This window comes from Leptopilina heterotoma, unplaced genomic scaffold (assembly GCF_015476425.1).
Source record: "Leptopilina heterotoma isolate Lh14 unplaced genomic scaffold, ASM1547642v1 Lhet_169, whole genome shotgun sequence".
Lineage (NCBI taxonomy): Eukaryota > Metazoa > Arthropoda > Insecta > Hymenoptera > Figitidae > Leptopilina > Leptopilina heterotoma.
Genome location: NW_025110885.1, coordinates 403,162 through 428,754, shown reverse-complemented (window position 1 = coordinate 428,754; position 25,593 = coordinate 403,162). Strand labels below are relative to the sequence as shown.

General features: G+C 26.2%; 3 protein-coding genes across 5 annotated transcripts in view; 1 reads left to right on the top strand and 2 right to left on the bottom strand.

Moving 5' to 3' along the window:
• The window catches only part of LOC122499543 (heterogeneous nuclear ribonucleoprotein L), a 185,108-nt gene extending 182,948 nt beyond the window's left edge, over positions 1-2,160 (bottom strand). The window contains exon 1 of one of the 3 annotated variants that reach the window (XM_043607961.1): positions 1,893-2,160. In XM_043607961.1, the coding sequence (XP_043463896.1) occupies positions 1,893-1,955 (63 nt within the window). In that variant the 5' untranslated portion in view covers positions 1,956-2,160. Of the gene's footprint in view, positions 1-1,260; positions 1,674-1,892 lie in introns of those variants that run through there. The other 2 variants (XM_043607960.1, XM_043607962.1) reach the window with 2 other exon arrangements.
• An 892-nt stretch (positions 2,161-3,052) lies between these two features.
• Positions 3,053-25,588, bottom strand: LOC122499542 (thrombospondin type-1 domain-containing protein 4). The gene is made up of 21 exons (XM_043607959.1): positions 25,565-25,588; positions 23,685-23,809; positions 21,743-22,012; positions 16,199-16,348; positions 9,528-9,600; positions 9,306-9,457; positions 8,864-8,966; positions 8,619-8,721; positions 8,223-8,395; positions 7,252-7,456; positions 6,980-7,146; positions 6,798-6,903; positions 6,629-6,695; positions 6,203-6,408; positions 5,998-6,127; positions 5,631-5,877; positions 4,507-4,680; positions 4,270-4,428; positions 3,903-4,079; positions 3,324-3,489; positions 3,053-3,237 (listed from the first exon to the last, which is right to left on the bottom strand). Exons 4-21 carry the CDS (start codon positions 16,321-16,323, stop codon positions 3,122-3,124), a joined length of 2,649 nt encoding a protein of 882 aa, XP_043463894.1. The 5' UTR covers positions 16,324-16,348; positions 21,743-22,012; positions 23,685-23,809; positions 25,565-25,588; the 3' UTR covers positions 3,053-3,121.
• On the top strand, positions 24,848-25,465 carry LOC122499545 (39S ribosomal protein L34, mitochondrial). The gene is made up of 2 exons (XM_043607964.1): positions 24,848-25,070; positions 25,182-25,465. Exons 1-2 carry the CDS (start codon positions 25,030-25,032, stop codon positions 25,420-25,422), a joined length of 282 nt encoding a protein of 93 aa, XP_043463899.1. The 5' UTR covers positions 24,848-25,029; the 3' UTR covers positions 25,423-25,465.
• Positions 25,589-25,593: the final 5 nt, after the last annotated feature.

Here is a 25,593-nt window from a genome sequence, read left to right as displayed (position 1 = left end):
TTTTTTGCTTATCATAATTTAATTAATTAATATTCACCTCTTTACTAAAATTTCAACCTTTTTTGCATTTATTTATACCAAAAAAATACGTGATCTTTACTTCAAATGTGAAATGGCTGCAATTCAGAGATTATATATTAAATGTTTGTCCACATGAATTCGAGAGGTATTTCATATTATATCATCTCGTTTATTCAAAACTGTTGTGAAACTGCAAATTGCTTAAATAAACAGAATATATTTGATTACTTTTCGAGCAGAAAATTGATATAAATTCATTAGCAATTAAATCAAACATAGCAAAACTTTTAAATAATCGTACAGAATTATTTAGGCGAAATGTTTTTAATCTCTCACTGCAATTAATCCCCAAAGTAAATAAAAGTAAATAAAAGTAAATTATAAAAATAATCCAAAATTATTAAAGGCGAAAGTATCTTTTTACAAGGGAATTATAAAAAGTAAATTAGTAAACAAAAATTCATCTAATTTTCCTGATTGGAGTGATTATAAGTTTATACGAGTCCAATTTGTAAAATCAACAAAAATATTTTTCCGGAAATGAACAAACTCTCAAGAGTTTAGTATCTGCATTGGTTGTGTATATTTACGTATATGCAAACTTAGAGAACTTGCAAAGTCGATATTTAACTAAAGATAGAAACTATGTCACCGAAATTAATCGCATTGAACTTAAAATATTTTTTAAACCAATTTTACGCTGTGCAGAATAGTTAGAAATTTACTGTTGACGTCGTTATACTAATTATAAATATCACCAATCAAATTGAACTTTCATTGATTAATTAACTGTAAATAGTTATATCGAATAAGTTTCTTAATTAATCGCAAACTTTACTAATTAGTAATACATTTCACCACCTCGAAATGTAACAGGTTCACTAACAAGTTCTTTAATCAACATTAATTATCGTCAGATTTTCTAAACTAAAAAACTAACTTATGGATCAGCATCACACACTAACAGTAATAAATCACAAAGAGAAAAAAACAGAACAACGGAACTTGGAATAGACTTTATATTCCTGACAAAAGAAAAAAAACAAACAAAAATGGAGTAAACGATATAGGTTATGTCACAACAAAAAAACGAACACTCCCTTTTCGAGGACAAAAGACTTATTGAAAATTGTTAGTTACAAAAATGCAACTAACAGTCCACTTTTCTTTACTAGTTTAATGACCAGTTATTAGCGAATATGAAAAATAATTGTACGTTATTGTTAAAACAGCACTTACTCTATCTTTGTTGGAAGCGAAGCTAGATCCTGCCATACCATAGCTAAAGGTTAAGATCAGTGGAAAAAGAAACTCAAGACGAATTCCCTTGTAAAGAGGTCATTGACACCGAGATGGTACGGCGAACGAATCGTTTTTTACAACTCTTTGTTTTTTTCGAAATATGCACCAACGTCCAAAGAGAACCAACGATCTCAGCGGCGTCGGCCGCAGCCGGCTTCACGAAATAATCAATATTTGACGCGACCACCTCGCAGATAACAGGTTGTCGGGACAAGAAAAACGCGCACTGATTGTGTACGATATGAAACTCGACACTAAATTTGTCATCAACACCAAAGATAAAGCAATAAATTCTTTTAAACATTAAACGCTAGGATATTTTTTGTACAAGTCAAACGAGATATCAGTAGATTGATAGTGAACAGCGAAGGGATAAATGGCGACTATGCACTGCTCAGTTTGAACCGCGCGGCGTGTGCTGCAGGAGCGCAAACTGTTCATGAGTGAAAAAATGATGGCGTGCAATGTTGCGTTGTCGTAAACATCCATACAATTAATCATCACATGTAATAACATTACTTGTGAAAACATCAATTATCTCCTAGTGAAATATTTTCATCAACACTTACCCTGTGTCCGGATTCCTCCAACCGCTGTCTTTTCGAATGAGGACCATCTCCATTGAACGCCATCCTCGTGTGTTCAATCACCAAAGCAACTTCAATGAAAGATTCAACGACAAAGGGTTATGATTCCCGAACGAGGAAGATGATCACGAGCTATATATTTTCGGGGACAAAACAATTAATGGGGCAATAAACACGACGAACTCACGAACAAACGAACGCGTGAGCGGCTTCAGGGAAACTGCACAATCAGACTTACATGCACTTCAGCGACATTAACCATCTGGCGGCGAAATATCGAACCAACTGACTTCTTCGCGATCTGCAGCTGCCTTCACGTCGTACATTCAAAAACACTTTTTAAATGTAAATTTTCTTTTTACTCTATTTTCAAAATTCCGAGTATTCTAAAAAACAAATTTAAAAAAACCTAATTATTTATAAAGAATTTTGAAATACTGAGACTGGAAATAGGTTAAATTACGAAACTTCCATTTTGGCGACATCATTTTTTTTGGCGGCAAAATTGGAAAATTTTTAAAAGTTTATTGCTAAATTTTTAGTATTTTCTTTACTTATTCTATTTATTTTTAATAATTATTAAGAATATGCTTTAAAATTCGTAAACGATAATTTTAATATATGTATTAATACTATTTAAAAAAAATTGTAAATTCGAATATTTAGGATATTTAGTAATTATCAATGTTGCATTCAATCGATTATTATTTGATTATTACTAGAACTATTATTGTTATTAATTAAAAAGTATAATAAAATTTTTGTTGGCAATTAAGCATCGATTTCTATAACTAACCTTTCGTCGGTAATGTAGAAATTTAAATTTAATTTAATTTAATTAAGTTAATTAACTAAATTTTTAATTTTTTAGTAATATTATTTTCTTGATAATAATAGTAATAAAGTTAATGTATACTAAATTATAAATGTTTTAAATAATTTCACTTACCTACGATGAATATGCCGGTGTCTGCAATCTTCAAACGGTAACGTATCACAGAAAAATATTTTTTAAATAATAGTGAGAACTATTAAAAAAAATGTCTTGTGCGTAGCCGATTCTTAAATAAATGACTGAAAAATAAAAAAAATGAAGAATTTTAGGAATTATTTCTTTTGATCGTAAAAGTAAATACAATTAATTGTTGTTATAAAGATAACATTTTTTTATTGTAAAAATTTCTTACTTGAATAATTTTATTTCGAATTAATTATGAATGGCAGCCACAACATGAGTGATTATAGTATTTAATGCGACACAAATCAGCCTTTAACACTAACTCACAATACGGATATTCATCTGTGCAATTTCCAACAGCATTCCCACCTGTCACAATTTATTTAAATTAACAAAAGTATTCAGTTAGCAATGTTTATAATTAATTCATTAATTTATAAATAAAATAATCTTACTTTTAATTGGATTCTCAGTGGAAAATTCCGACTTTCTACAAAATTCGCCAATGCAAAGATGCTTATCTCGAGGTTTTTCTGATTCTATACAATCATTTATGTCATTTTCATTGGAAATACAACGAACTGCACGCGTTCGAACACCACTTCCACAGGTCACGGTACACTGTAATAGAAAAAAATGTTTTAATAATAAGATAATAATAATAATAATTGTCTTTCTTTAAATAAATAATGAGGCTGAATAGTTTTTTAAGTAACAATTAATTTCTTCCAAAAAACGTACCTAAGAAGCAAAAATTTGTAGGTTATGTTTATAACTTTTGTAGTAAAAATAAAGAAAGAGAATCAATTACTATTACAAAATATTGATATTCAAGTCTTTGTTACACAAAAATATTCAATAAAAACTGGTTTCAAGTCTAGATAATTAAAAATTAACTTTTAATTAAGATAAATCTAACATAAATATAACCTACAATTCGTTTACTTCTTAGGTACCTTTCATTGGGAGCGCAAGGAGCGAATCACAAATAAATGTAAAATAAAGTGTGAATAAAAACTAAAAATATAATTAACCTCCGTCCAGTCCGAAGTGAACCATTCGGCAGAACAAGGACTCATTGTACATATTTCCTCTTGAAGTGGTTTCTCAAAATCACACGCGCTGTCGGATGATAGAGTTAATTCGTCTCTAATTTTTGAAGCACAAACTACATCTCGTTTTCGAATTCCAACGCCACATGTTGCTGAGCACTGTAATTTATTTTCAAAAAATAATTCCATTAATATATTCGAAACAGTCGATTTCTGAATAAAATAATTAAAATCACTAAATAATAATTCACTATAGTAAATTTTCAATTATGATGAAGAAATAAACAAATTAAATTGATAATTAATAATAAAAGTAAAAAATAAATGAAAGTAAATTAAAAATACTAACCGCTGTCCAAGGGCCTGTGAACCATAAGGTTTTACTGCACGTATTTCCAAAACACTGTCTTTCCTCAAGAGGTTTCAATGTAGAATTACAAAGAGTTTTATTTTCATGACTGCAAATAATTCGTCTCGTCTCAACTCCCGATCCACAGTCTGTTGAACACTGAAACGAAGTTTAATATGTCTTAATTGTTTTAACAAAATTTAATTATTGCCTTCCTTTACTATACGAAACAAGTACCTTTGACGACCATTCAGAAAAGAGCCAAAAAGCTTTCAGTTCCGGAAATGTAGGACAAGAGGGAGCTTCACAAAATTCTTCGAATTGTGGTTTATTTGATGATAAACATGGTTCATTGCTGGTTATACACGTAACATTTCGAATTCGAGTCCCTTGGCCACAAGTCACCGAACACTGTAAAAATAAAGAAAAATTATTAACAATTGTAACGAAGAATCATAAAATAAGACGCTGTCTAAAGAAAGGTAATGTTAAAAACATTTGACAGGGATTTTATTACTTTTGAAAATAATTAAATTTCGGGGAAGAATTTTATTATTTATAAAGATAATTGAAATTTTAACTAGAATTTAAAAAAATTTTGAACATAATTGAATTTTTGCGAAGAATTTCATTACTTTTGAAAAATATCGAAGAATTTTCTTAAAATTTTAAAATATTTAAATTTGAGACAATCTGAAATTTAATTATTTATAAAAATTACTACAACTTCTCTTAAATCCAATTAGTTTCTAAATTTTTAACTAAAATTCGCCTTTAAATCAATTATTTTGAATGATTTTGAGAAAGTTATTCAAGAGTTAAAATTTACAAAGGATTTTATCAAAACTTTTGAGAATGATTGAATTTTTGAAAAACAATTTATTACAATTTTTAAAAATAATTGAACCCGTTCGAGAAATGTGATTAAAATTTTTGAATATAATTGAATTTCGGAAAGTAATTTTATTATTTATAAAGATAATTGAAATTTTGACAAGAATTGAAAAAAAATTTTGAACATAATTGAATTTCTGCGAAGAATTTTATTACTTTTTAAAATAATTAAATTTCTGCAATCATTTCTAACTTTTCAAAAATGCAATTTTTTCTATAGTATTTTTAATTAAAATTCTTCTATAAATCTATCATTTTGAATAATTAATTAAATATAATATTAAAAAATTTTAATATATTCTGAAGAATTTGAATTATTAAATTTTTTAAAAAACCTTAAATTTTCTTTAAAATTTCTAATTATTAAATTCATTCAAAATTGACATTTTTCATTCAAAATTTTCTGCTCCTTTCTTCAGAGTGCGTCACAAATAGAAAAATTAACGTGAAATCAATTTTAATCTTACTGGACTCCATAATCCAACTTCCCATCTAGGATGCACTGGATCCATGTGTCTTATCTCTGGTTCATCAATTTGACAAGGTGGCAATTTACAAACTTCCCACGTTCCCAAATCGGGTGGTTGAATACAAGTTCCAGCAGCGACACGAACTGTCAATCGGGAATTTAATTTCTGAACACATTCCACTTTTCTTGTTCGAACTCCAGACCCACAAGTTACTGAGCACTCAGTCCACGATTCTGCTCTCCATCTAATAAATTTTTTTTACAATTATTTTAAGTAATTAGATTTTGATTCCAAGGATTATCAGTATAATTTTACTATTCAATTCAAGACTTATTATAATTGGAAATTAATTAAATGACATTACCTAGCAGCACAAGGTCGATCATTACATCTCGCAGAAGGTCCAACAGGTTTTGTGATATTTCGACATTTCCGTTCGTCAACAATTTCATCCGTGATTCTTCGAAAACATCGAAAAATTGCTCTTTGAAAACCTAAATATAAAAATGACGATATATTCCAAATCTTATTACTTTTAAATTATTTTAAATTCATTTTAAAATATTTACCTCCTCCGCAAGGTTTCGAGCACGAGGAAAAGTTGGAAATTTTCCAAATAAATTTTCTCCTCCTTCTTTTTACTTTTGAATTCGGTTGATCGCCCGCCATTGATGTTGTTGGCGGAATACTTGTCCCAATGACGTTTAATTGTTTCGTTTTTTTATCAATTTCATTGTCCTGCTGCGTCGGAATTATTAACGGAGAACTGCGTATCCTACAAATTAGTTATTAAATATTATAAAATATTACAAGATCCACGAGAACAGATAAATAAAATTATTTATTGTTATTTAATTCGTTAATTAACTTTTAAAACTAATACTAAATTTTATTACTCAATTAGTTATGAAAATATTACAAATTCTACGAGAACTACTAAATAAAATTATTTACTGTTATTTAGTTCGTTAATTAACTTTTAATACTCAATGGACCTTTCAGTTGTAGTTTCGAAAATTCCCTCGACAGTCGGATGGGGAATTTCATTGAGACTCAGTGAACCTGAAACATTAGTTTTTATCGTCTGTAGAAGATAATTGTTGTTCACTAAACAACGACATGGTTATATTGCCAATGAATTAAAGATATTAATTAAAAATATACCTGGAAGGTCGATGGGAGGCGGTGAAGTGATAACAATATTTTCCGGAATTGTTTTCGACAAAGTGTATTTATACACAATTCCTGGATTTTGATGATGGATCCAAAGCTAAAAATTAAATAATTTTTACAATTATTACAAAATAAAAAATACAAAAAAATATAAAAAATAAAAGAGTATTTACCTCTACACGTAAGGATTCATTCAAGGGGCCGGTGGTTTGAATATACTCAACTTGATTCTCGTTTCCTCTTTCGTATATTAAAGGGGAACCGGCCACATTGTAAATACCACTCGGACTTAAAGACCAAGGACCATTTGTAATATACTCGCCATTTTCGTCTTTTAAAGCTGTTAACAAAAAATTCAAATTTATTCCTACAAACTATAAAGTAAAATGTAAAATACTTTCATTTTTTATATTAAAAGAAATGAAAGACAAATCAATGAACTAACCTATCAAATTTTCACTGGCACGCAGTTCAGAAATATTTATGGACATTGCACCCTTTGGAATTTGAACAACAAAATGGTATCCTTTCGATAGAGTTGGTTCAACAAAAGAACCTTCGAACCATTCACAATCTTTATCATCAACGCCACAAATTCCACAAGAATTAATAACTAAACCAGAATCTATAATTCCATCGCAACCCACGGACTGTAAAAAATATATAACTCTTCAAATTTCAAAAATTGAGAACTGTAAATAAAATTTATAAAATTATAAATAAAGTAAGTAAAGAATATAAATAAAATAACTAAAATAAATAGAGGAAAATTTTTGAAAATTGAATTTTGGATGAATTTCTGCAATCATTTGTAACTACTCAAAAATTTAATTTTTTAATTGTTTTTAACTAAAACTCTTCTATAAATCTATTATTTTTAATAATTAATTAAATATATATTAAAAAATGTAACTAATTTCAAAAGATTTTGAATTATTAAAATTTTTGAAAAATCTAAGTTCATTAATTAAATTCATTTAAAATTGAAATTTTCTTAAATTTGAATTTAAAACCTTTTGAAGTTGTAAATTTCTTTTAAAATTCTTGTAAATTTCAATTAATTTAGGTATATTTAAGTAAAATAATTCATTAAATAATTTCTAAGTAATAATTTTACGATAGTTCTTCAAGAATTAAATTATTTAAAAAGAAATTATTGTCATAAATAGAAAAAATTGAAGGTTTTACATTAGAATTCATGGTAATTCCATAGTCTATGAGGAAAACAAAAAATACATCAAAAAGCAGAATTTTCTTATGAATTCTAATAGTTTAATTTTGTACAGCACTTTTAATAGAAATCCCTGACTGTTTACTGATTTCCCTAACTAATTAAACTTTCCCCGACTTTTCCCTAAATTCCCTGATAGCCCTGACCTTTGGCAACCCTGAATTAATAATTTATTATTAGTTTACCTTACAATGTCCAGCGACGCATAACCACTGATCAGTATTTTTCGCCTTAAAAATAGGAAACGTCGGCAAAAGAAAGTTCGGACGACAATGAGTTCCATCCGGAACTGAATGCTCGAAAGTCGCATAAAATCGTTCTCCAATCGCGCGACAATTTAGAGCACAAGAATTAGGCGCTAGAAAAATTACAATCGAACTAAAATTATTTAAAAAACTTAAATGACTTAAAACGACTTGAATCAATTTCTTAATTATTTACACCCCCATTTTTCTAAAACATTAAAAACAATTTTGTTTAGTATTTATCCCCTTTTTTTGCAAATTTTGATAATATTAGAATAAATAATTTTGATAATTTACGGATAAATAATTTTTAAAATTCAAGCACAAAATATTCACCATCAAGAAATGGTTCCCAGGCAAAAATTCGTCCTTTGTATAATTTTCCATTATATTTTGAGCACCGATGAGTCCTCACGTCTGGATAAAAATTAGGACAATTCTAAAAGAATAATATAGAATGATTGTCAATCAGAAAAATAATGAACCGTGTCGTTAATAGTTAAGGACTTATTTATGTTTATTGGCAGTTGAAAAAAAGACAAAAAACTATTTATAATTGTCCAAGTGTGAATTGGATTTACCTGGGTATTGCAGATGTGGTATCGCTTGTATATCCCGACACAACTGGGACGGGCGCTGATTGTATCGTTATGGCCCATAATGTACCTCTTCCGTAATTGCTTTCTACAAGAGATAAAAGCGAATTAACAAAAGTGATGACATCTATTTTATAAATACTCAGAATCATTAATCTTCATTATTAAATGACTTTGACATTATAATTTTAATAATTGCATTTTTTCAATACTTTTTCAATTTTTTTCCTCTCGTATCGAACTGTGTATAGCTTTTTCGATATTTTTAATATTCAAATATGACGCGCTTCGCTTTTTAATATTTTAATTAGTGACAAATAATTTTTCATCAATTTCATTTGAATTTTTCAAAAGATGAAACAAAAAGGATAATGTTTATTTCTTTCTTTAATTTTTTTTCAATATTAGAACCAATTGAAATAATTACCCAACAAATGGAACACATTCTCGGACTTGTGATTGCACGCCAGTTCCACAAGGTCTGGAACATTCACTCCAAGGACCCCAAGAGCCCCAATTACCACCAATTCTGTTATTTCGAACGAATCCAGAGAAAGATTTTTGAGACACGTCATTGCTCTGAAAATAAAATCATCAAAATTAGAATTAATGTTTAACTTTTTTTTCTAAACAGCAATTAAATACTCACATTTAAATAAACATCATTCCCTCGTGTACAATAAACTGTTGGAAATTTTCGGCTCATAATCATCATCAGTAACCTAAAAAACAAATTTTCCTCATATTAAAATTACTCCAAACATTCACATAAATAATTAACGATAAAATGATACATCTTTCGTGCACGTTTCCTTCAAAACCTTTAAAATAACTGAAGGTTTCTCTGAAATTACAAATTCTGTGCACAAAAAAAATATACACCGCTTTATTATCTAATTATATTAAAAACCGGTCTCCTCTCATCAGATTTCTCAAGCATAAAATATAATCACATATCGTTTACAAATAATAAATTATGTTAAGTTACAATTAATAACAGTGTGCGTAAAAAGAATTTTAAGTTTAGTGAAATTTTTTTCTATATCTGATTTGTGAAGAAAGAAAAATTGGTAAAGATTTTTTCTTCACTAATTTTTCCCTTATTGGATTCAAATACAGGTTTGCCACAAAAATTTAATTTTGTTCTTCCCTGACTTTTCCCTGATTTACAGACAAAATTTTAACTTTTTCCCTGACCCTAATGAATATTCTGATTCACTCTCAAAATTATTAGGTAGTCAAAAAAATTTTCTATTACATTTATTTAGAAATTTCTGTAATTGTAAAATTATTCGAAAACATCAATAACTTTTTTTTTAAATAAATATTTAATCATTATTATTTTTCCATAGGAATGAAGATTTTCAAAAATCGTAAATTCAAACCTTTTAAAATTAATAACTTATCAAAATTTTATTGCAAAACATAAAGATATCGATCACTCCGAGTCGAATAAAATTCGTTGCAAGAATTCAATTATTTTCATAAATAATAAATCGATAATTCGGAAATTAATTTTTAAATCAATTTTTATTAGAAAATTCTAACGAAAATTCAATTATTTAAATTCATAAACAAATAATTAAATGTTTATTAAAATTGAATTTTTTCCAGTACTTTTACTAAAAATCTCTGAATTTTCTTTGATTTCCCTGAATTCCCTGACCTGTGTCATCCCTGAAATAATATTCTACATTTATTTTTAACGTGTTAAATAACTAATTATAAAATGCGGGAATTAATTACACAATAGTGAATTATTTTAGAAGCCATAATCGTTATACAGGAAACAATCCAAATACTTTCCTATATACCGGAAATTATTGTTCGAACAAATAGACGCCCATCGGTTTATTTAGACCCACTGTCAGTCAATTTACGATATCGATACCAACCGCATGGAATTCAGGGGCATTTTTCTTCACGCATCATCACGTTTCAAATATTCAAAAAATTCTAATTTATTGATTTTTTATGTACTTCTCGTGTCATGCAAAATTATTACTGTTTCCTCGACCGTGAAAAAAAAATCAATTAAATACTCCAATTTTATTTCTCTTTTTTTTCGTTCGTTATACAATGCGTCCCCTTTTTATTTCATTTCGCATCATTATTTTTAACACCAATAATAATAGAACTAATGACATGGTTCTATTATTTGAGTTTGTTAATCTCATAACCGAAAAATTAAATAAAATTTTATTTTATTTTACTACTGAACAGTTCTAAAACTAGGCCTGTGCGGTAAACCGGTATACCGGTTTTTTTTTCGGTATTACTGGAAACCGGTTTCCGGTTATGTATTCCCGGTTTAAGGTTTTGTTTTTTTAACCGGTTTTATTTTTTAAACCGGTTTTTCAAGAAATACCGGTTTTATTTTCTAGACCGGTTTTTCAAGAAATACCGATTTTACTTTTTAAACCGGTTTTTCAAGAAATACTGAATCTAACCGACTTGCGCATTATGCCTGCGCAAAAGTGACATAACGCCAGAACAGAAACAGATGATTGAGAAAGATTAATCTTTTTTGTTTTTATTAGACATACAGTGATTTTTTTTTACTTAACAGATCAATTAAAAATGTTGTTTTTGAAAAACAACCTGATTTTTGTAATAAACCAAATTTTCTTAAACCAGTTTTCTTTTTAAATAAAATGGTATTTGAAAAACTCGTATTCAAAAAACGGTGTTTTTAAAAATACCGGTATTTAAAAAAAACCGGTTTAGAAAAAAATACCGGTATTTCTTAAAAAACCGGTTTAAAAAAAAATACCGGTATTTTTTTTAATACCGAAAACCGACTGAAGAACCGGTTTTTTCAAAAACCGAAAACCGGTTATGGATTTTTAATACCGCACAGGCCTATCTAAAACCTTTCTTTTTACAGTGAAATATTTGACAGACGTGAATAAATCTATTAATTTTTTAGCCATTTAACATGAATTAAAATTTACATTATAACTATTAATTTTTTAATGAAATTTTTGACTAAAAATTTATCAGTACTACTAATTAATTCAATTGTTGCTAGTGAAAAGTGACTAATTTGAAGAGAATTTAATTGAAGAAAAGAGTAAAAAATGAATAAGAATCTTAAGAAAATTTTGTAAACAATTGCTTTTAAACGGAGTAATTATAAACAATTATAAAATACTTGAGAAGCAATTATGACGCCTTGTAAAGTTGTAAATTGTGAACTAGACGTTGAAAATAATATTAATCAGTCAGGCAATAGTAAATACTAGACTGGGTTTGGCGATAATCAAGACTATTGTTTGGAGAAATCATGAAGCAAACTGCGATTGAATGAGTCGGTTGGTCATCAGTCGACCGGTCACCGGTGCATATGATGTGAAACAGAAAAATTTAAAAGTTCACTGACTCTTTAGAGTTTGTTCTCTTGTGGCCCTTGTAACACATCAAGTCTTCTTTAAAGTTCTCTTCTCTTTAAATTTCTCTCTATATTCTGAACATTCTGAATTTTTAGAAGAATTTCTCCACTAATCTCTAAAAGCAAAAAATAATTACAATGTTCCTATAAAATATAATTTCTATCTTGTTATATTGACGAAATATTGTAATAATTGAAATGAAATTGAATTATCCGGTAGCTAAAATGTAAACATAATAAATTAACATATAAAATAAATCTTTGGGCAGTCACGTTCCCGATGCGTGCGTATAGAACAAGTATTCGTGCGTTTATATCTCCCCGCAGCCTCCGGTAAATTTCGGAGAAGCTACACAACTTTTAATAATTACAGGTGTACCTTAATCGTTCAAGCAAAGTGAATCCTTCCTTTTCTTCTTATTTCTCGCTTTTAAAAAACAAAAAAAATTCTTTAACTCTTCCTTACATCCACCAAATGCTTATAATTCTTATAATTTATCAGATTTAATCTCTCCCATGAAACGCTAACAATATTTACTTATTATATTATAACATTAATTTAATTTTACTTTATATCATCTTCTACCCTTTTTCTCAAAATTGAATTCACAGTTTTTCTAAGGATATCAAATTGAGACAAAAAACGTATTAGTTTCTTCCCAATTTCTCAAAATTGAAAAATCTATTTACACGAACAGAAGTTTTCCTGCAAACTAATTTTCAAAATCGTACAAAAAATGGAATGAGAAACTTATGTTTCGTTGCATATATACACAAGCAGTAAATGTCCCTTGATTTAAGATTATAAACTGAAAGGTATGAAATTCAGACCACTCTCTTTTTATGATTGACATCCATAAAAATAATTAATTCAACGAGCGATATCACTGTGACCGTTGAATCAATTATTTCTATAGCAAATTTTTCAATAATAATTCTCAAATTTAACGTAATCTCTTTTTGCGACAAATTAATAATTTAAATAAAATAAATATATATTAGAATAGTGACAATTATATTAAAAATAAATAACATAGAATAAATGTTAAAATATTGCTTGTAAATTTTTTCGTAAATTGAAATTTAATAGCTTTTGTTTTATAGACATGGAAAGTATTGAGAAAAGTTTTTTTATAGAAGCAGGAAATACAAGTATTCTTTAATGTCTTGAAACGATGGTCTGTCATGTAATCTTCCCTTATCATAAAATTAAGTGCTCGAGTAGCTACCGCTCTTGACTATTTATAATTTTTTTTTTCAATAAACTTCAACTCGACCTAATAATTTAATTTAAAATATCGAAAAAAAGACTTCACGAAAGTCATTCATCAAGTTTCTAAATTTTATTAAAATTATCTATTATTATTATTTTTTTAATAACTATGATATTAACGCAGGTTTCATAAAAATTTGAGTTTCCTTCCCAGGAATTCAACTGTTTTCAAAAATTTCAATAAAATTCTTTGCAAAATTCAATTATGTCCGAAAATAAAAACAAATCCAAGTAAAAATTTCAATTATCTTTATAAATAATAAAATTCTTACCCGAAATTCAATTATTTTTAAAAAATTTTAATAAAATTCAACGCAAACATTTTATTATTTTGATAAATAATAAAATTTTCTTAGGATTTGAATTATTTACAAATTTTTTATAAATTTCTTCGCAACAATTCAATTATTTTTATAAACAATAAAAGTGTTCTCAGGAATTTAATTATTTTCATAAACAATAAAACTCATCGCAAGATTTTAATTATTTTTTATTACAATTTTAATCGAATTCCTCGAAAAATGTAATTATTCTTAAAAATTTGATTAAGATTCGTCAAAAGAATTCAATTATTAAAAAATTTGTTGATAAAATTTTTTATGAGAATTGAATTTTAATAAATATTCATTTATTGAAAAAATTATTTAGGTTTGAATTAAAATAATTGAATTTTCGTAGAATTTTCTAATAAAAATTGATTTAAAAATAAATTTCCGAATAATCGATTTATTATTTATAAAAATAATTGAATACTTGTAACGAATTTTATTAAATTTTTTTAAATAATTGAATTCTTTTGAGAAAATTTTACTATTTGTAAAAATAATTTAATTCTTGTGAAGGATTTTTGTAAGTAATTAAATTTTCGTTTTAAAATTTTATAGTAATTTAATTTATTACAAAAGATGGAGAAATCGATCACTCCGAGTCGAAGACTCGGATTTTGATAAGTTATTAATTTTAAAAGGTTTGAATTTAAAATTTTTGAAAATCTTAATTCTTATGGAAATATAATGATTAAATATTTTTTATTTAAAAAAGAATGATGATTGATGTTTTCGAATAATTTTACAATTATAAAAATTTGTAAATAAATGTAATAGAAAATTTGTTTGACTACCTAATAATTTTGAGAGTGAATCAGAATATTCTTTAGGTTCAGGGAAAAAATCAAAATTTTGTCTGGAAATCAGGGAAAAAACAAAATTAAATATTTGTGGCACCCCTGATAAAAAAAATAACTTCACAGATTCCAAATAAGAAAGAAAAGAAAGAAAGAAAATTCTTTGTTTTATAAACATAATCGTGTCTTAAGATCCTTTTTTATATCGGTGTGAAGCAACATGTGTAAAAATTATTGTGAACACAAACACAAGCGACTTGCATGTCGTCTTATAGTCTCAATCGATCAATCACTCATCCGCGATCGAAAGGGTCTTTTATCCCCTGAATGCAACCCGATAACAACATAAAAAGTAACTTACCGAATACACAATAATTCGATAATAAAAGATTTAACCTTTTAAGTTATTATATACCTCAAAGGGCTCAAAAAGATAATGCAAAATATGTATATAATTTCATGTTGATCGGTGGTCCTCAATTTAGTCCAATTTCACGAATATTAACTTCAAATACTGTGACTCAAATTTATGGATCGGATTATAAAAATTATCTTCTCATGAATCTCTTTTTTTTGGGTTGCTTTTAATTTTATTTTTTTGAAATAAAAGTCATAACGGAAAAATAAACATGTCTTTTGGATTATGAAATGAAATTCTCGCTTCAAATTCAAGCCAAATCGAATCAAATACAGGGATTAAAAATTTGAAACGATTCGTACTTTTTCAGGACAGAAGGTCTTTAATGCATTAATGCACACGGAGTCTACGTGTATGACACTCGTCTGTTCTGCTCGGATGTCTACGCTTTTATTTTTATTTTTTCGTTTCTCAATATTATTATAATTCACTATAGACGTGCTTAATCATACGCGAACAAAATCAATGTCACTGTTTATAAATTATAATTAAAACAAAAAATTAATCGTTACTAAATAAGAACTTAATTTACTGAATTTAATTAATGATCCTTAACAACATAATATTAATTTTTTTAATTACCTAATTTACTTCATTTTTTATTTTAAATTACTTCAGTAATTTTTGAAAATATTTAAATAAAAAATATATTTCGTTCAAAAATTTTGGGACATTAATAATTTACTTGACTATAGGTAGTTTCTGTATCAGTGTTGAAACAAAAATTTAATTTTGTTCATCCCTGACTTTTCCTTGATTTCCAGACAAAATTTTGACTTTTTCCCTGACCCTAAAGAATATTCTGATTCACTCTCTAGATACTCAAAAAAATTTTCTATTACATTCATTTGCAAATTTAATTTTTTCCAGTACCTGGAAATTAATTTCCTGACCTTTGGCAAGCCTGTGAATGTTTATTTTAAATTTTTTAAATTTTATAATGTTAAATTTCAGCTCATTAAAAGTATTACATGAATATTTTAACACTGAACTATTTTATTAATGAATAAAAAATACTTTTCTTGGTTTTTACTATAAAAAAAAAATACAATTTGAAGAACTTTCTGTCCTCACTAGTAAAATTCAAAATAAAACTTTAAAATGTAAAAACTCACCAACAATAAAGTTGCCGCACGTAAAATGGGTTTCGTCCTCTTCTCCTCTTTCGGGAACATCTTTTCGTTTCCATGAAGATGAATGAAGAAAGCTTCTTATTTCCCAAACTTTTAAGAAAATCCATGATTTCTCTTCAGTTAATTTTTCATCTTAAACAAAAATTGTGATTTTACATTAATATTCAGAATTTTATAAAGTAATGAATAACAATTAAAATAATTAAAAATAAAATTTAAATTTCTAAAGTATAGCTGGTTCACGATGTGATTTCGTAAGCTTAAATATTTTTCAATTTTTTAAAAGACATTCAAAAGCTATTAAAAATATTAGGTGTTGGTATACTTACAAGTATAAATCTTCAAATTCTGTACGTACTAAAAATGAAAATAAAATAAAAATTTTATTATTTATGAACGGAAAAAAGTGGGTTTGACAATATTAACTTCAAGAAATTTCAATAGGAAATACATTGTGTTCTAAAAAAAATGATTCCAAATTTTTTAAAGGTTCGACAAAAAAGTTGTTAGTAAAAACATTTTCAAAACCACTTTTTTCGTTCACAAATAATAAAATTTTTATTTTATTTCTATCTTTAGTAAATGTAGAATTAAATAGTCTTTTAAAGCATTGAAAAATGTTAAATAACAAAATATTTTTAATATTCATAAAACAATTTAATTTAATTAATTAATTTTTTACAGTGCGGAGTTTTTATTTTTACTCACCAAAATGTTTAACTTGATGTTCTTAAATACACCATTTGAAAAAAATAGTTTATACTGTTTTCGTAATTTTTTTTCATTTAAAAAAACAAAGCACTATTTAACAAACACAAAACAATAATCCACAAGTTCAATTTTGATAATATTAAAAGGCAGATAAGAAGAGAGACACTGACATTGACACTCAAAAAGCCATTGGCTATGAAATCCCAAGAGCAGATGCATTATAAAATGCAACTTGTCACAACGGAATTGTTAACGAAAAGCGAAACTAAAAGTCGAATTAATCGTAATTACACGTCCTTCATTTAATAACCAAAAAAAAAAAAAATTCTACAAATTTCCTGCATAGAACGTAACATTTTTCTATTCGATTTTCTATACTGTTGAATAGTTTACAAGAAAGAAAATTGTACTTCAAAAGGGAAAATTTACTAAAAGAATAAATAAATGCGAATAAATAAAATGATAAATAAAATGATAAATAAAAAGAATATATAAAAGAATAAATAAAAAGAATAAATAAAAGGATAAATAAATAGAATAATAAAAATGAAAAAATATACTTAGAAAAATATTTATTAAACGTCGTGTAATTTTATTAAATCACTTTAAATAGATCAAAATTGAGTTAATTTAATAAAATATATTTTTACCAAGACAATTGAATCTCTTGCGTAAATTAATTCGATTACAGTTTAATTTTCAATTAACTTGACTTTTATTCGATTATTTCGATTCGACATAAAAAATTATAAATAAATAGTAAATAAATAGTAAATAAATATTAAATGAATATTGAATAAATAATAATAAATAAATATTGAATAAATAAAAATAAATTAATATTAAATAAATAATAATATAAACAAATATTGAATAAATAATAATAAATGAATATTAAATAAATAAATTTTAAACAATAAGTGCATGAAATAATTGCCAAAATGTAATTCAACTAAACTATTTCAAATAATTGTGATTTAATAAAAACAAATTCGAAATATGTTTTCTGCAAAATTTTCAGCACAAGAAGACACATTGTAATCAATTAAAATTATAAATTTACCGAAAAAGTAACCATTTTTCAATAATAAATGAATAAATAAGATTTTGAAATACTTAACAATCGTCATTGTTTCAACTCTCAATAATAAATTTTCCCTTTCAAGTAAATTTTCATTGTTTCAAAAATATTCCGTATTTAAAAAATTAATAACATTAATTTAAGTATAAAAAAAAATATTTTTTCTAGTTACCTACAGATAATTTTTTTTTATTTTATTTGTAAAAATAGTATGAGTTTTATATATGAGAAACTTTGAGGAAACTGGACCTAATCCGGAGCTACCCTGAGTTCGTGTGCACTCGAAGACTGTTGTAACTGCAGTGATAGCAGTAAAAGTGGGAGAGCCAGGGTGTAATGTACATTTTCTATATCTATATAGTGCGCAAGTACAGAAGATGTTCTTCCATTTCACCCAAAATCTTCTTATTTCTTTTCGTTTTAACAAAAATTCTTTCAATTTAACTTTACTTTACTACAATAAACTTGTTCAATTTCCATATTTTCTTGATCTTTGTCAATTTTTTACGCAAATTTAAAAACTTCTCCCATGTGAATTTTGATTTGAAAATGAAAGTCCTTTCAATAAAAAAAAAAATTGTATGGTAATTTCGAAACTTGAATTTATAAATGAAATTTGAATAAATGGAAATTATGACATTTTCAATGGGAAAAGAATGTCGATTCAAATTTGAAACAATTTGCAAACAATTCAAATTTTAAAATTAAAGTTATATTTTCAATTCACTTCAGGGTTGCCACAGGTGAGGAAATTTAGTGAAAAATCAGGGATTTTTATTAAAAGTACTGGAAAAAAAATTAAGTTGTTAGAATTTATAAGAAAATTCTGAATTTTTGTGTCTTTTTTGTTTGCCTAATAAACTATGAAACTTCAATTTTGAATGAATTTAATTAGAAATTTTCATGAACTCAGATTTTGCAAAAATTTTAATCATTCAAATACTTCTGAAATTAGTTACATTTTTTAATTAATAAGAATTTTAGTTAAAAATACTAAAAAAGTTGAATTTTGGAAAAGTTATAAATCATTGCAGAAATTCAATTATTTTCAAAAGTAATAAAATTCTTCGCAAAAATTCAATTATTATTAAAAATTTTAATAAATTTCTTAGCAAAATTTCAATTATACTATTCAAAAATTTTCAATTATCTACTATTTTAATAACATTTTTCAAAAGAATTCAATTAATTAAAAAAAATTTTGATAACATTTTAAACAAACATTAAATTTTCATAAATAATAAAAATTTCACAGAAATTTAGCTATTTACAATGTTTTCTAAATTTCTTCGCAATAATTCCATTATTATCATAAATAATAAAAATTTTGTACAGGGATTCAAATATTTTTATAAATAATAAAATTCTTTTTAGAAATTCAAAAATTTTCAAAAGTAATAAAATTCTCGTCAAAATTTCAATTATCTTTATAAATAATAAAATTATTTTTCTCTGAAATTCAATTATTTTCAAAAATTTTAATAAAATTCTTGTCAAAATTTGAATTATTTTCCAATATTTATTTCAATTCAATGATTTCCAATATCTAATATTCTAAAAAAAATTTCTCAAAAGAATTCAATTACTTAAAACAAATTTTAATAAAATTCTTCGTAAACATTTAATTATTTTCATAAATAATAAAACTCATAGCAGAATTTTAATTATTTTTGATACAATTTTAATCGAATTCCCCGAAAAATGTAATTATTCTTAAAAATTTAATTAAAATTCGTTAAAAGAAATTCAATTATTTGAAATTTAAAGGATAAATTTATTTAAGAAAATTTAATTTAAAGAAGTAATCAATTATTCAATAAAATATTTATTTTTATATTTAAATAATTGAATTTTCGTAGAATTTTAGATAATAATTGAATACTAAAAGCATTATAGCACGAATTTTTTGGAAATAATTGAATCTTTTAAAGGTTTCAAATTAAAATCTTTGAAAATTCGAATTTTCATATTTTGAACTAATAATTCTGTAGAATTAATTTTTTTCAAAAAGTTTAATTGAATTTCTTTAAATTATTTGAATTGAATTTTAAAAACATTCAATTATTCAATAAGTTGTTTATTGATGTATTTTAATAATTGAATTGTCGGAAAATTTTCTAATAAAAATTATTTTGAATATGAATTTTAATTAAATTTTAGAAATAATTGAATTTGAAAAGGTTTCAAATTAAAATCTTTGAAAATTAGAATTTGCATGCTTTTAACTAAAAATTCTGTTTAGAATTAATTTTTTTAAGCAAGTTTAATTCCTATGGAAAAATAATAATTATTAAATATTTATTTAAAAACGAAGTTATTGATGTTTTCGACTAATTTTACAATTAAATAAATTCGTAAATAAATTTATTAGAACATTTTTTTTAAGTTTCTAATAATTTTTAGACTGTGATTCAGAATATTCTTTAAAGTAAGGAAAAAATTAAAAATTTTTCTGCAAATCAGGGAAATATCAGGGAAAATTAAAATTAAATTTTTGTGGCAATCCTGCACTGATTTTGATCTCTTTTTCAATTATTTATGATTTTTAGTTATTTTATTTATATTTTTTTAGTTACTTTATACTTCATAGTGAAAAAATGAATTTTACACACAAATATTGACAAACGAAAAAGAAACAGAAACCTAATTTTTCGTATTTAAGTGTAAAAAGAATATCAAATCGAACACAAAGTCTCAATGAATTAAGTGAAAAAGACAGTTCAGTCAGACATTTTCAATTTGTAAGTAGAAGAAGAACGTCAAGGGGGACAATATTGTCCACTTTTAAGGAGAAGAAGAACGTTATGCTTCAGAGATCTTCAATTCTAAAGTATAGAAAAAAATGTCAAGTCAGACAATTTTTCAAAAAAAATTTTGGTTTATAAAAAAGTCGACGACGAAAGGCAAAGCGTCACAAATAGAAATAAATAGATGATGTAAATAAAACCCATATTCATGAGAATAATTGAATATCTCTATAAAATTCGTCAAATATCGAATAATAATTAATTAACTCATTATACAGTCACGCGATCATTATTACCAAGGAAGAAATATAAAATCGTTAAAGTCTTCATTGAAGAAGATCCATTTACCAAAGAGATCGTATTCCTCAAGAAATCGTATGCCCAACAAAGATTATATAATAAAAAAAGAAGTTTAACCAAATTACGGGTCAGTATCCAAATTACAAGTTTCTCTTAAAGGGGTAGCGCGTTCTCAGATATATAAAATAACAAAAGGTTTCTTATAAAAAAAGAAGAGAAGAAAAGAAAAATTACCAAAGACCTTAAATTTATCCACAAGAGAAAGTATCTTTTCCTTATTCAAATAAATATAAACGAATATTGATATAGTCGATGAGAAAATCATAACATGATTTAAGTATATGTCGAAAAAGAAAAAGATTTGAAAACATATATAATTTATAAACTTTATATTTACCTTTACAAAACTTAATAAATACGATATAATTTTGATAAATTTTCTCCCATTATATGCATGTGACTTACGCAAAAGGGCAGAGTTTTGATTCGTGCAATAAATTTTATATATAAATTTTTTTTTTTGAAAGAGAGCGGGGCATTTCATTTGGCAAAGCAATTTTATAATGATGCTTGAAAAAAAACGATTGCCCGAAGAACGGCATACAGAAACTTTAGAAAGATAATACGCATAAGTAGAGCGGCTTTAAGCGAGAGCATTACAGTTTTCGATAAAATAACAGTAATTACCTTTTGTGAGGGGGGTATAAACTGGCGTCCTCTCTTTGGCTCCTATCATGATCCGAAGATGGCGAGAAGTAAGAAGACACTATTGGATTTCTCTTGTATTCGAAGAGAGTGATTACACCGCGATGTTGTTTTCACGCCTTCTAACTGGGCGCTGATCATTAAGCCCCTTAACTAAAGGGTTTTTTAACTTAACACCACACGTTTTTTTATCCTCAAGTCCTTTCATCATATTTTTTCCACCGCGCTCATCGCTGCGACTCTTCTTCCTTCCTGCGAAAAAAATTAACTCATTAATGACACATATAAATCTATGATTGTATATTTTCAATTTACAATTTTTATATTGAAATAAAAAGGTGAATAAAAATAAAATAAAAAGGTAATTTTGTAATTTGAAATATACATTTAATTTTAAATCAGTATTGTCACAAAAATTTAATTTTGTTTTTCCCTAACTTTTCCCAGATTTTCAGACAAAATTTTCACTTTTTCCCATAGGAATTAAAATTTTTTAAAAATTCAAGTTCAAACCTTTTAAAATTCAATAACTTTTAATAGAATTTGAAATGATAAAACAAGAAGAAATCGATAACTCCGAGTCGAAGACTCGGAGTGATCAATTTCTTCATGTTTTCCAATAATTAAAAATGACAGAGTGATTATTATTTTATATTATAAAAATATTGTTCCTGTAACTGCTTCAAAATTATTTTTATCATCTGAGTTCAATAATCACTTTTTAGAATTTTCAACTTAATTTCATCTCTAAATCAATTCTTTCTAATAATTTTTTACAAAGTTCCTTGAGAATTTTCAAATTCATTTGTTTAAAATTCAATATTACGTGGAATTCCGATTATTTGTAAATTCTTTAAATAAATATTTATACTAAAAAATAAAAAGGTCAAATAATTTTAAAAATTCAATTAAACTTTCTCAAAAAAATTAATTCTATACGGAATTTTTATTTAAAGGTATGAAAATTCGAATTTTCAAAGATTTTAATTTAAAACCTTTCAAAATTCTATTATTTTTAAAATTTAATTAAAATTTATATTCAAATTAACTTTAATTAGAAAAATCTACGACAATTTATTTATTAAAATACATAAATAAATAACTTATCAAAATAAATTAAATTTAAAAATTTTTTTTAGGATCTTTTAAACTAAAACTCTTCCATAAGTCCATTATTTTTAATAAATGAATTAAATATATATTAAAAAATTTAACTAATTTCAGAAGAATTTGAATTATTAAAATTTTTCAAAATTCTAAGTTCTTTAAAATTTCTAATTAAATTTATTCAAAATTGAAATTTTATATAAATTTTCAACTGTAAAACCTTTTGAAGTTTATCTATTTATGAAAATTGTACTTTTAATAAAACTCCCTGACCAATAATTCTACTTTCCATGACATTTCCCCTATTTTCCTGACCAATAAATTCTACTTTCTCTGACTTCCCTGACCTGTGGCAACCCTGTAAATTAAATAGGATAATTCGAAATAGAAATTGAATTTTATATAATGATTTGAAATACGGAAAAAATCCTAATAAATAATTTAATAAATTTAAATTCCAGAAAATAATTTAAAAACACAATGAGAGATATAATAAAATGATAAATTCGCGAAGTGTGAATTGTTTATGTAACTGTGAAAGAGAAGGAGGTTTGACGTTTAAACGGAGTTTAGAGAATCATCCTTGCGATACACCCCACGGAGGGAAAAAATTCCTCTACAATGGGATACTATACTTCCCGATAAAGAAGGCGTCACGCCACGTCCCTCGGATATTGCGACATGATGTATATATGTATAAGCAATGCCATTAACATTTTTGTGAGGCCTATATGAATATATGCACTAAAACGAGGCCGATGCCATTCTAAGATATCGGTACACAAGAAGTACAATTAATCTTTTAAAAGCATATTACCAAGTAGTGTCATTGACACATCAATATATATTTCTTCCTCGACGACAAACAACTTGATCCATTTTTTTCTCTTCTCCATACTTGTTCCTTTTTCCCTCACAATCTTATCGTGAAATACTCGTCTTCTGCAACAAAAGATTCAAAATTATAAAAACGAAAAATATTTAGTTTTTTAAATAAAAATTGACAAAGAAACCTAACCTCAAAATTGTCAAACCGAATTATTAACATTTTTTGATTAATTCGAACGATTCGAACGTTGATAATTAGTTCAAGTTTTACTATTATTGTAATAATTAGTAACCTTGGTTCAAATGTCAGGAATACTGACAAATTTGTAGCTCGAATAAATAATTTGTACGCGTGTATGCGACTTGATAGATATCGGATTGCAATGAAATACAATATAATAATGCAGGTAGATGAAAGTATTTCATATAATAAAATGAATAAAATATTGTGAGCGGGTGTATATATAATTATATAGCGAGTGTGCTGGAAGATACAGCTCAATCGACGAAAAGGCGATTGAACTCAATTCTATGGCGAGGGAGTGCCATATATCGAAGCTCTTCGGCGGAAAAGGAACATCCTGTGCCTTGTCAACTGTCATATTGACAGAGTTTACCGGGTGCCTGATCAAATATATTCATCTGTTAAACCCCACCCATCGTTCAAAAGAATGTATAATAATTCAAAAAGATTTATGACCAATTAATTAAAAATTATTCTTGCTCGTTCTCCACTAACTCTTTCACTCTTTTTAATATTTTATCCCAACTTTTTCAGAAGGTAAAAAAACGACGCCGTCTTGATAATTTTTACTAAAAACAATGGCGGATCCAGGGGGAACCCCCTCCCACCCTAAGAAAATTATATGAGAAAGAAAGAGGAAACACTTGCCCCCTGCCCCCAAAAAATCCTTGACTGTTTCCGCCAGCGCCACTGTAATTAACAATTACTAAATTATTTTTATTTGTTAATTAATAGTATCAATTTCAGAATACATGTTAACATAATTTTAACATTTTTCTAGTCTTCGAATTTCGAAATAAGAAATGTTTGCGTTTGTATAATAATATACAAATAGAACTTCTTCAAAAGAAGAGAAAAAGTATTTAAATTGTGGCGGGAAAGGATCATGCGTGCGCAAACCGGAAGTGAAGTTACAGCACTATGAACATAACCTCAAATTTGTCGAAAATTCATATGCGGCTTTTAAAGTTTTGAATAACAAAAACAAGGGTAAAAATATAATAAAAAAATTGAGAAATATAGAAAAACTGCTTTCATTACGTAATTGAAGGAGAATTTAAAGAGATTCGATAGAGAATTGCGAAGAATAATGCTTGGAAGACTAGCGACTTCTCTTTTTAATGCTCTTCCGTAAGTACTGATTAATTAAATAAACTGATTCTCTACTTGCAAGGGGAAAAAAATTATTTATAATAGAAAAATACCACAAGTTTTTGAATTAAAAGATAATAAATTTTGTAGATCGATGGTGGGAAGGCAAGTGGTATCATCGGTGAGTGCCACACCAACGTTATCGAATCAATTAGTAAATGGGGGCTGCAATGTAATGTCAATTAGAAATAAAGTGAGAAATTATTTTCCACGTCCAAATGAAGTTATGAGAATTCGAAAACACGGATGGAAAGCAAGAATGGCGACTCTCTCGGGAAGAAAAATCATTATGAGAAGAATTTTAAAAGGTCGACATGTCCTTTCTCATTAATAACTTCTGTAATCTTTAAATAAAATACGCACTAACTTTTAAATACGGTTCTTTAAATCAATTATTATTTAAATACCTACAAAAAAATAATTTATTCTTTGATTAAGAAATAATAAAATAATTAAAAAAAGATTTCATTTACCTTCCAACCAACTTTCTTACGAATTCGTC

Coding starts and splice junctions, on each gene's coding strand:
- LOC122499542 (XM_043607959.1), bottom strand. CDS start 16,323: ATGGATTTTCTTAAAAGTTTGGGAAATAAGAAGCTTTCTTCATTCATC. Junction 9,601..16,198: donor GTGCGGCAACTTTATTGTTG/GTGAGTTTTTAC, acceptor TTTGTTTTTTAG/GTTACTGATGATGATTATGA. Junction 7,147..7,251: donor TGCCAGTGAAAATTTGATAG/GTTAGTTCATTG, acceptor TTTTGTTAACAG/CTTTAAAAGACGAAAATGGC.
- LOC122499545 (XM_043607964.1), top strand. CDS start 25,030: ATGCTTGGAAGACTAGCGACTTCTCTTTTTAATGCTCTTCC. Junction 25,071..25,181: donor TCTCTTTTTAATGCTCTTCC/GTAAGTACTGAT, acceptor TAAATTTTGTAG/ATCGATGGTGGGAAGGCAAG.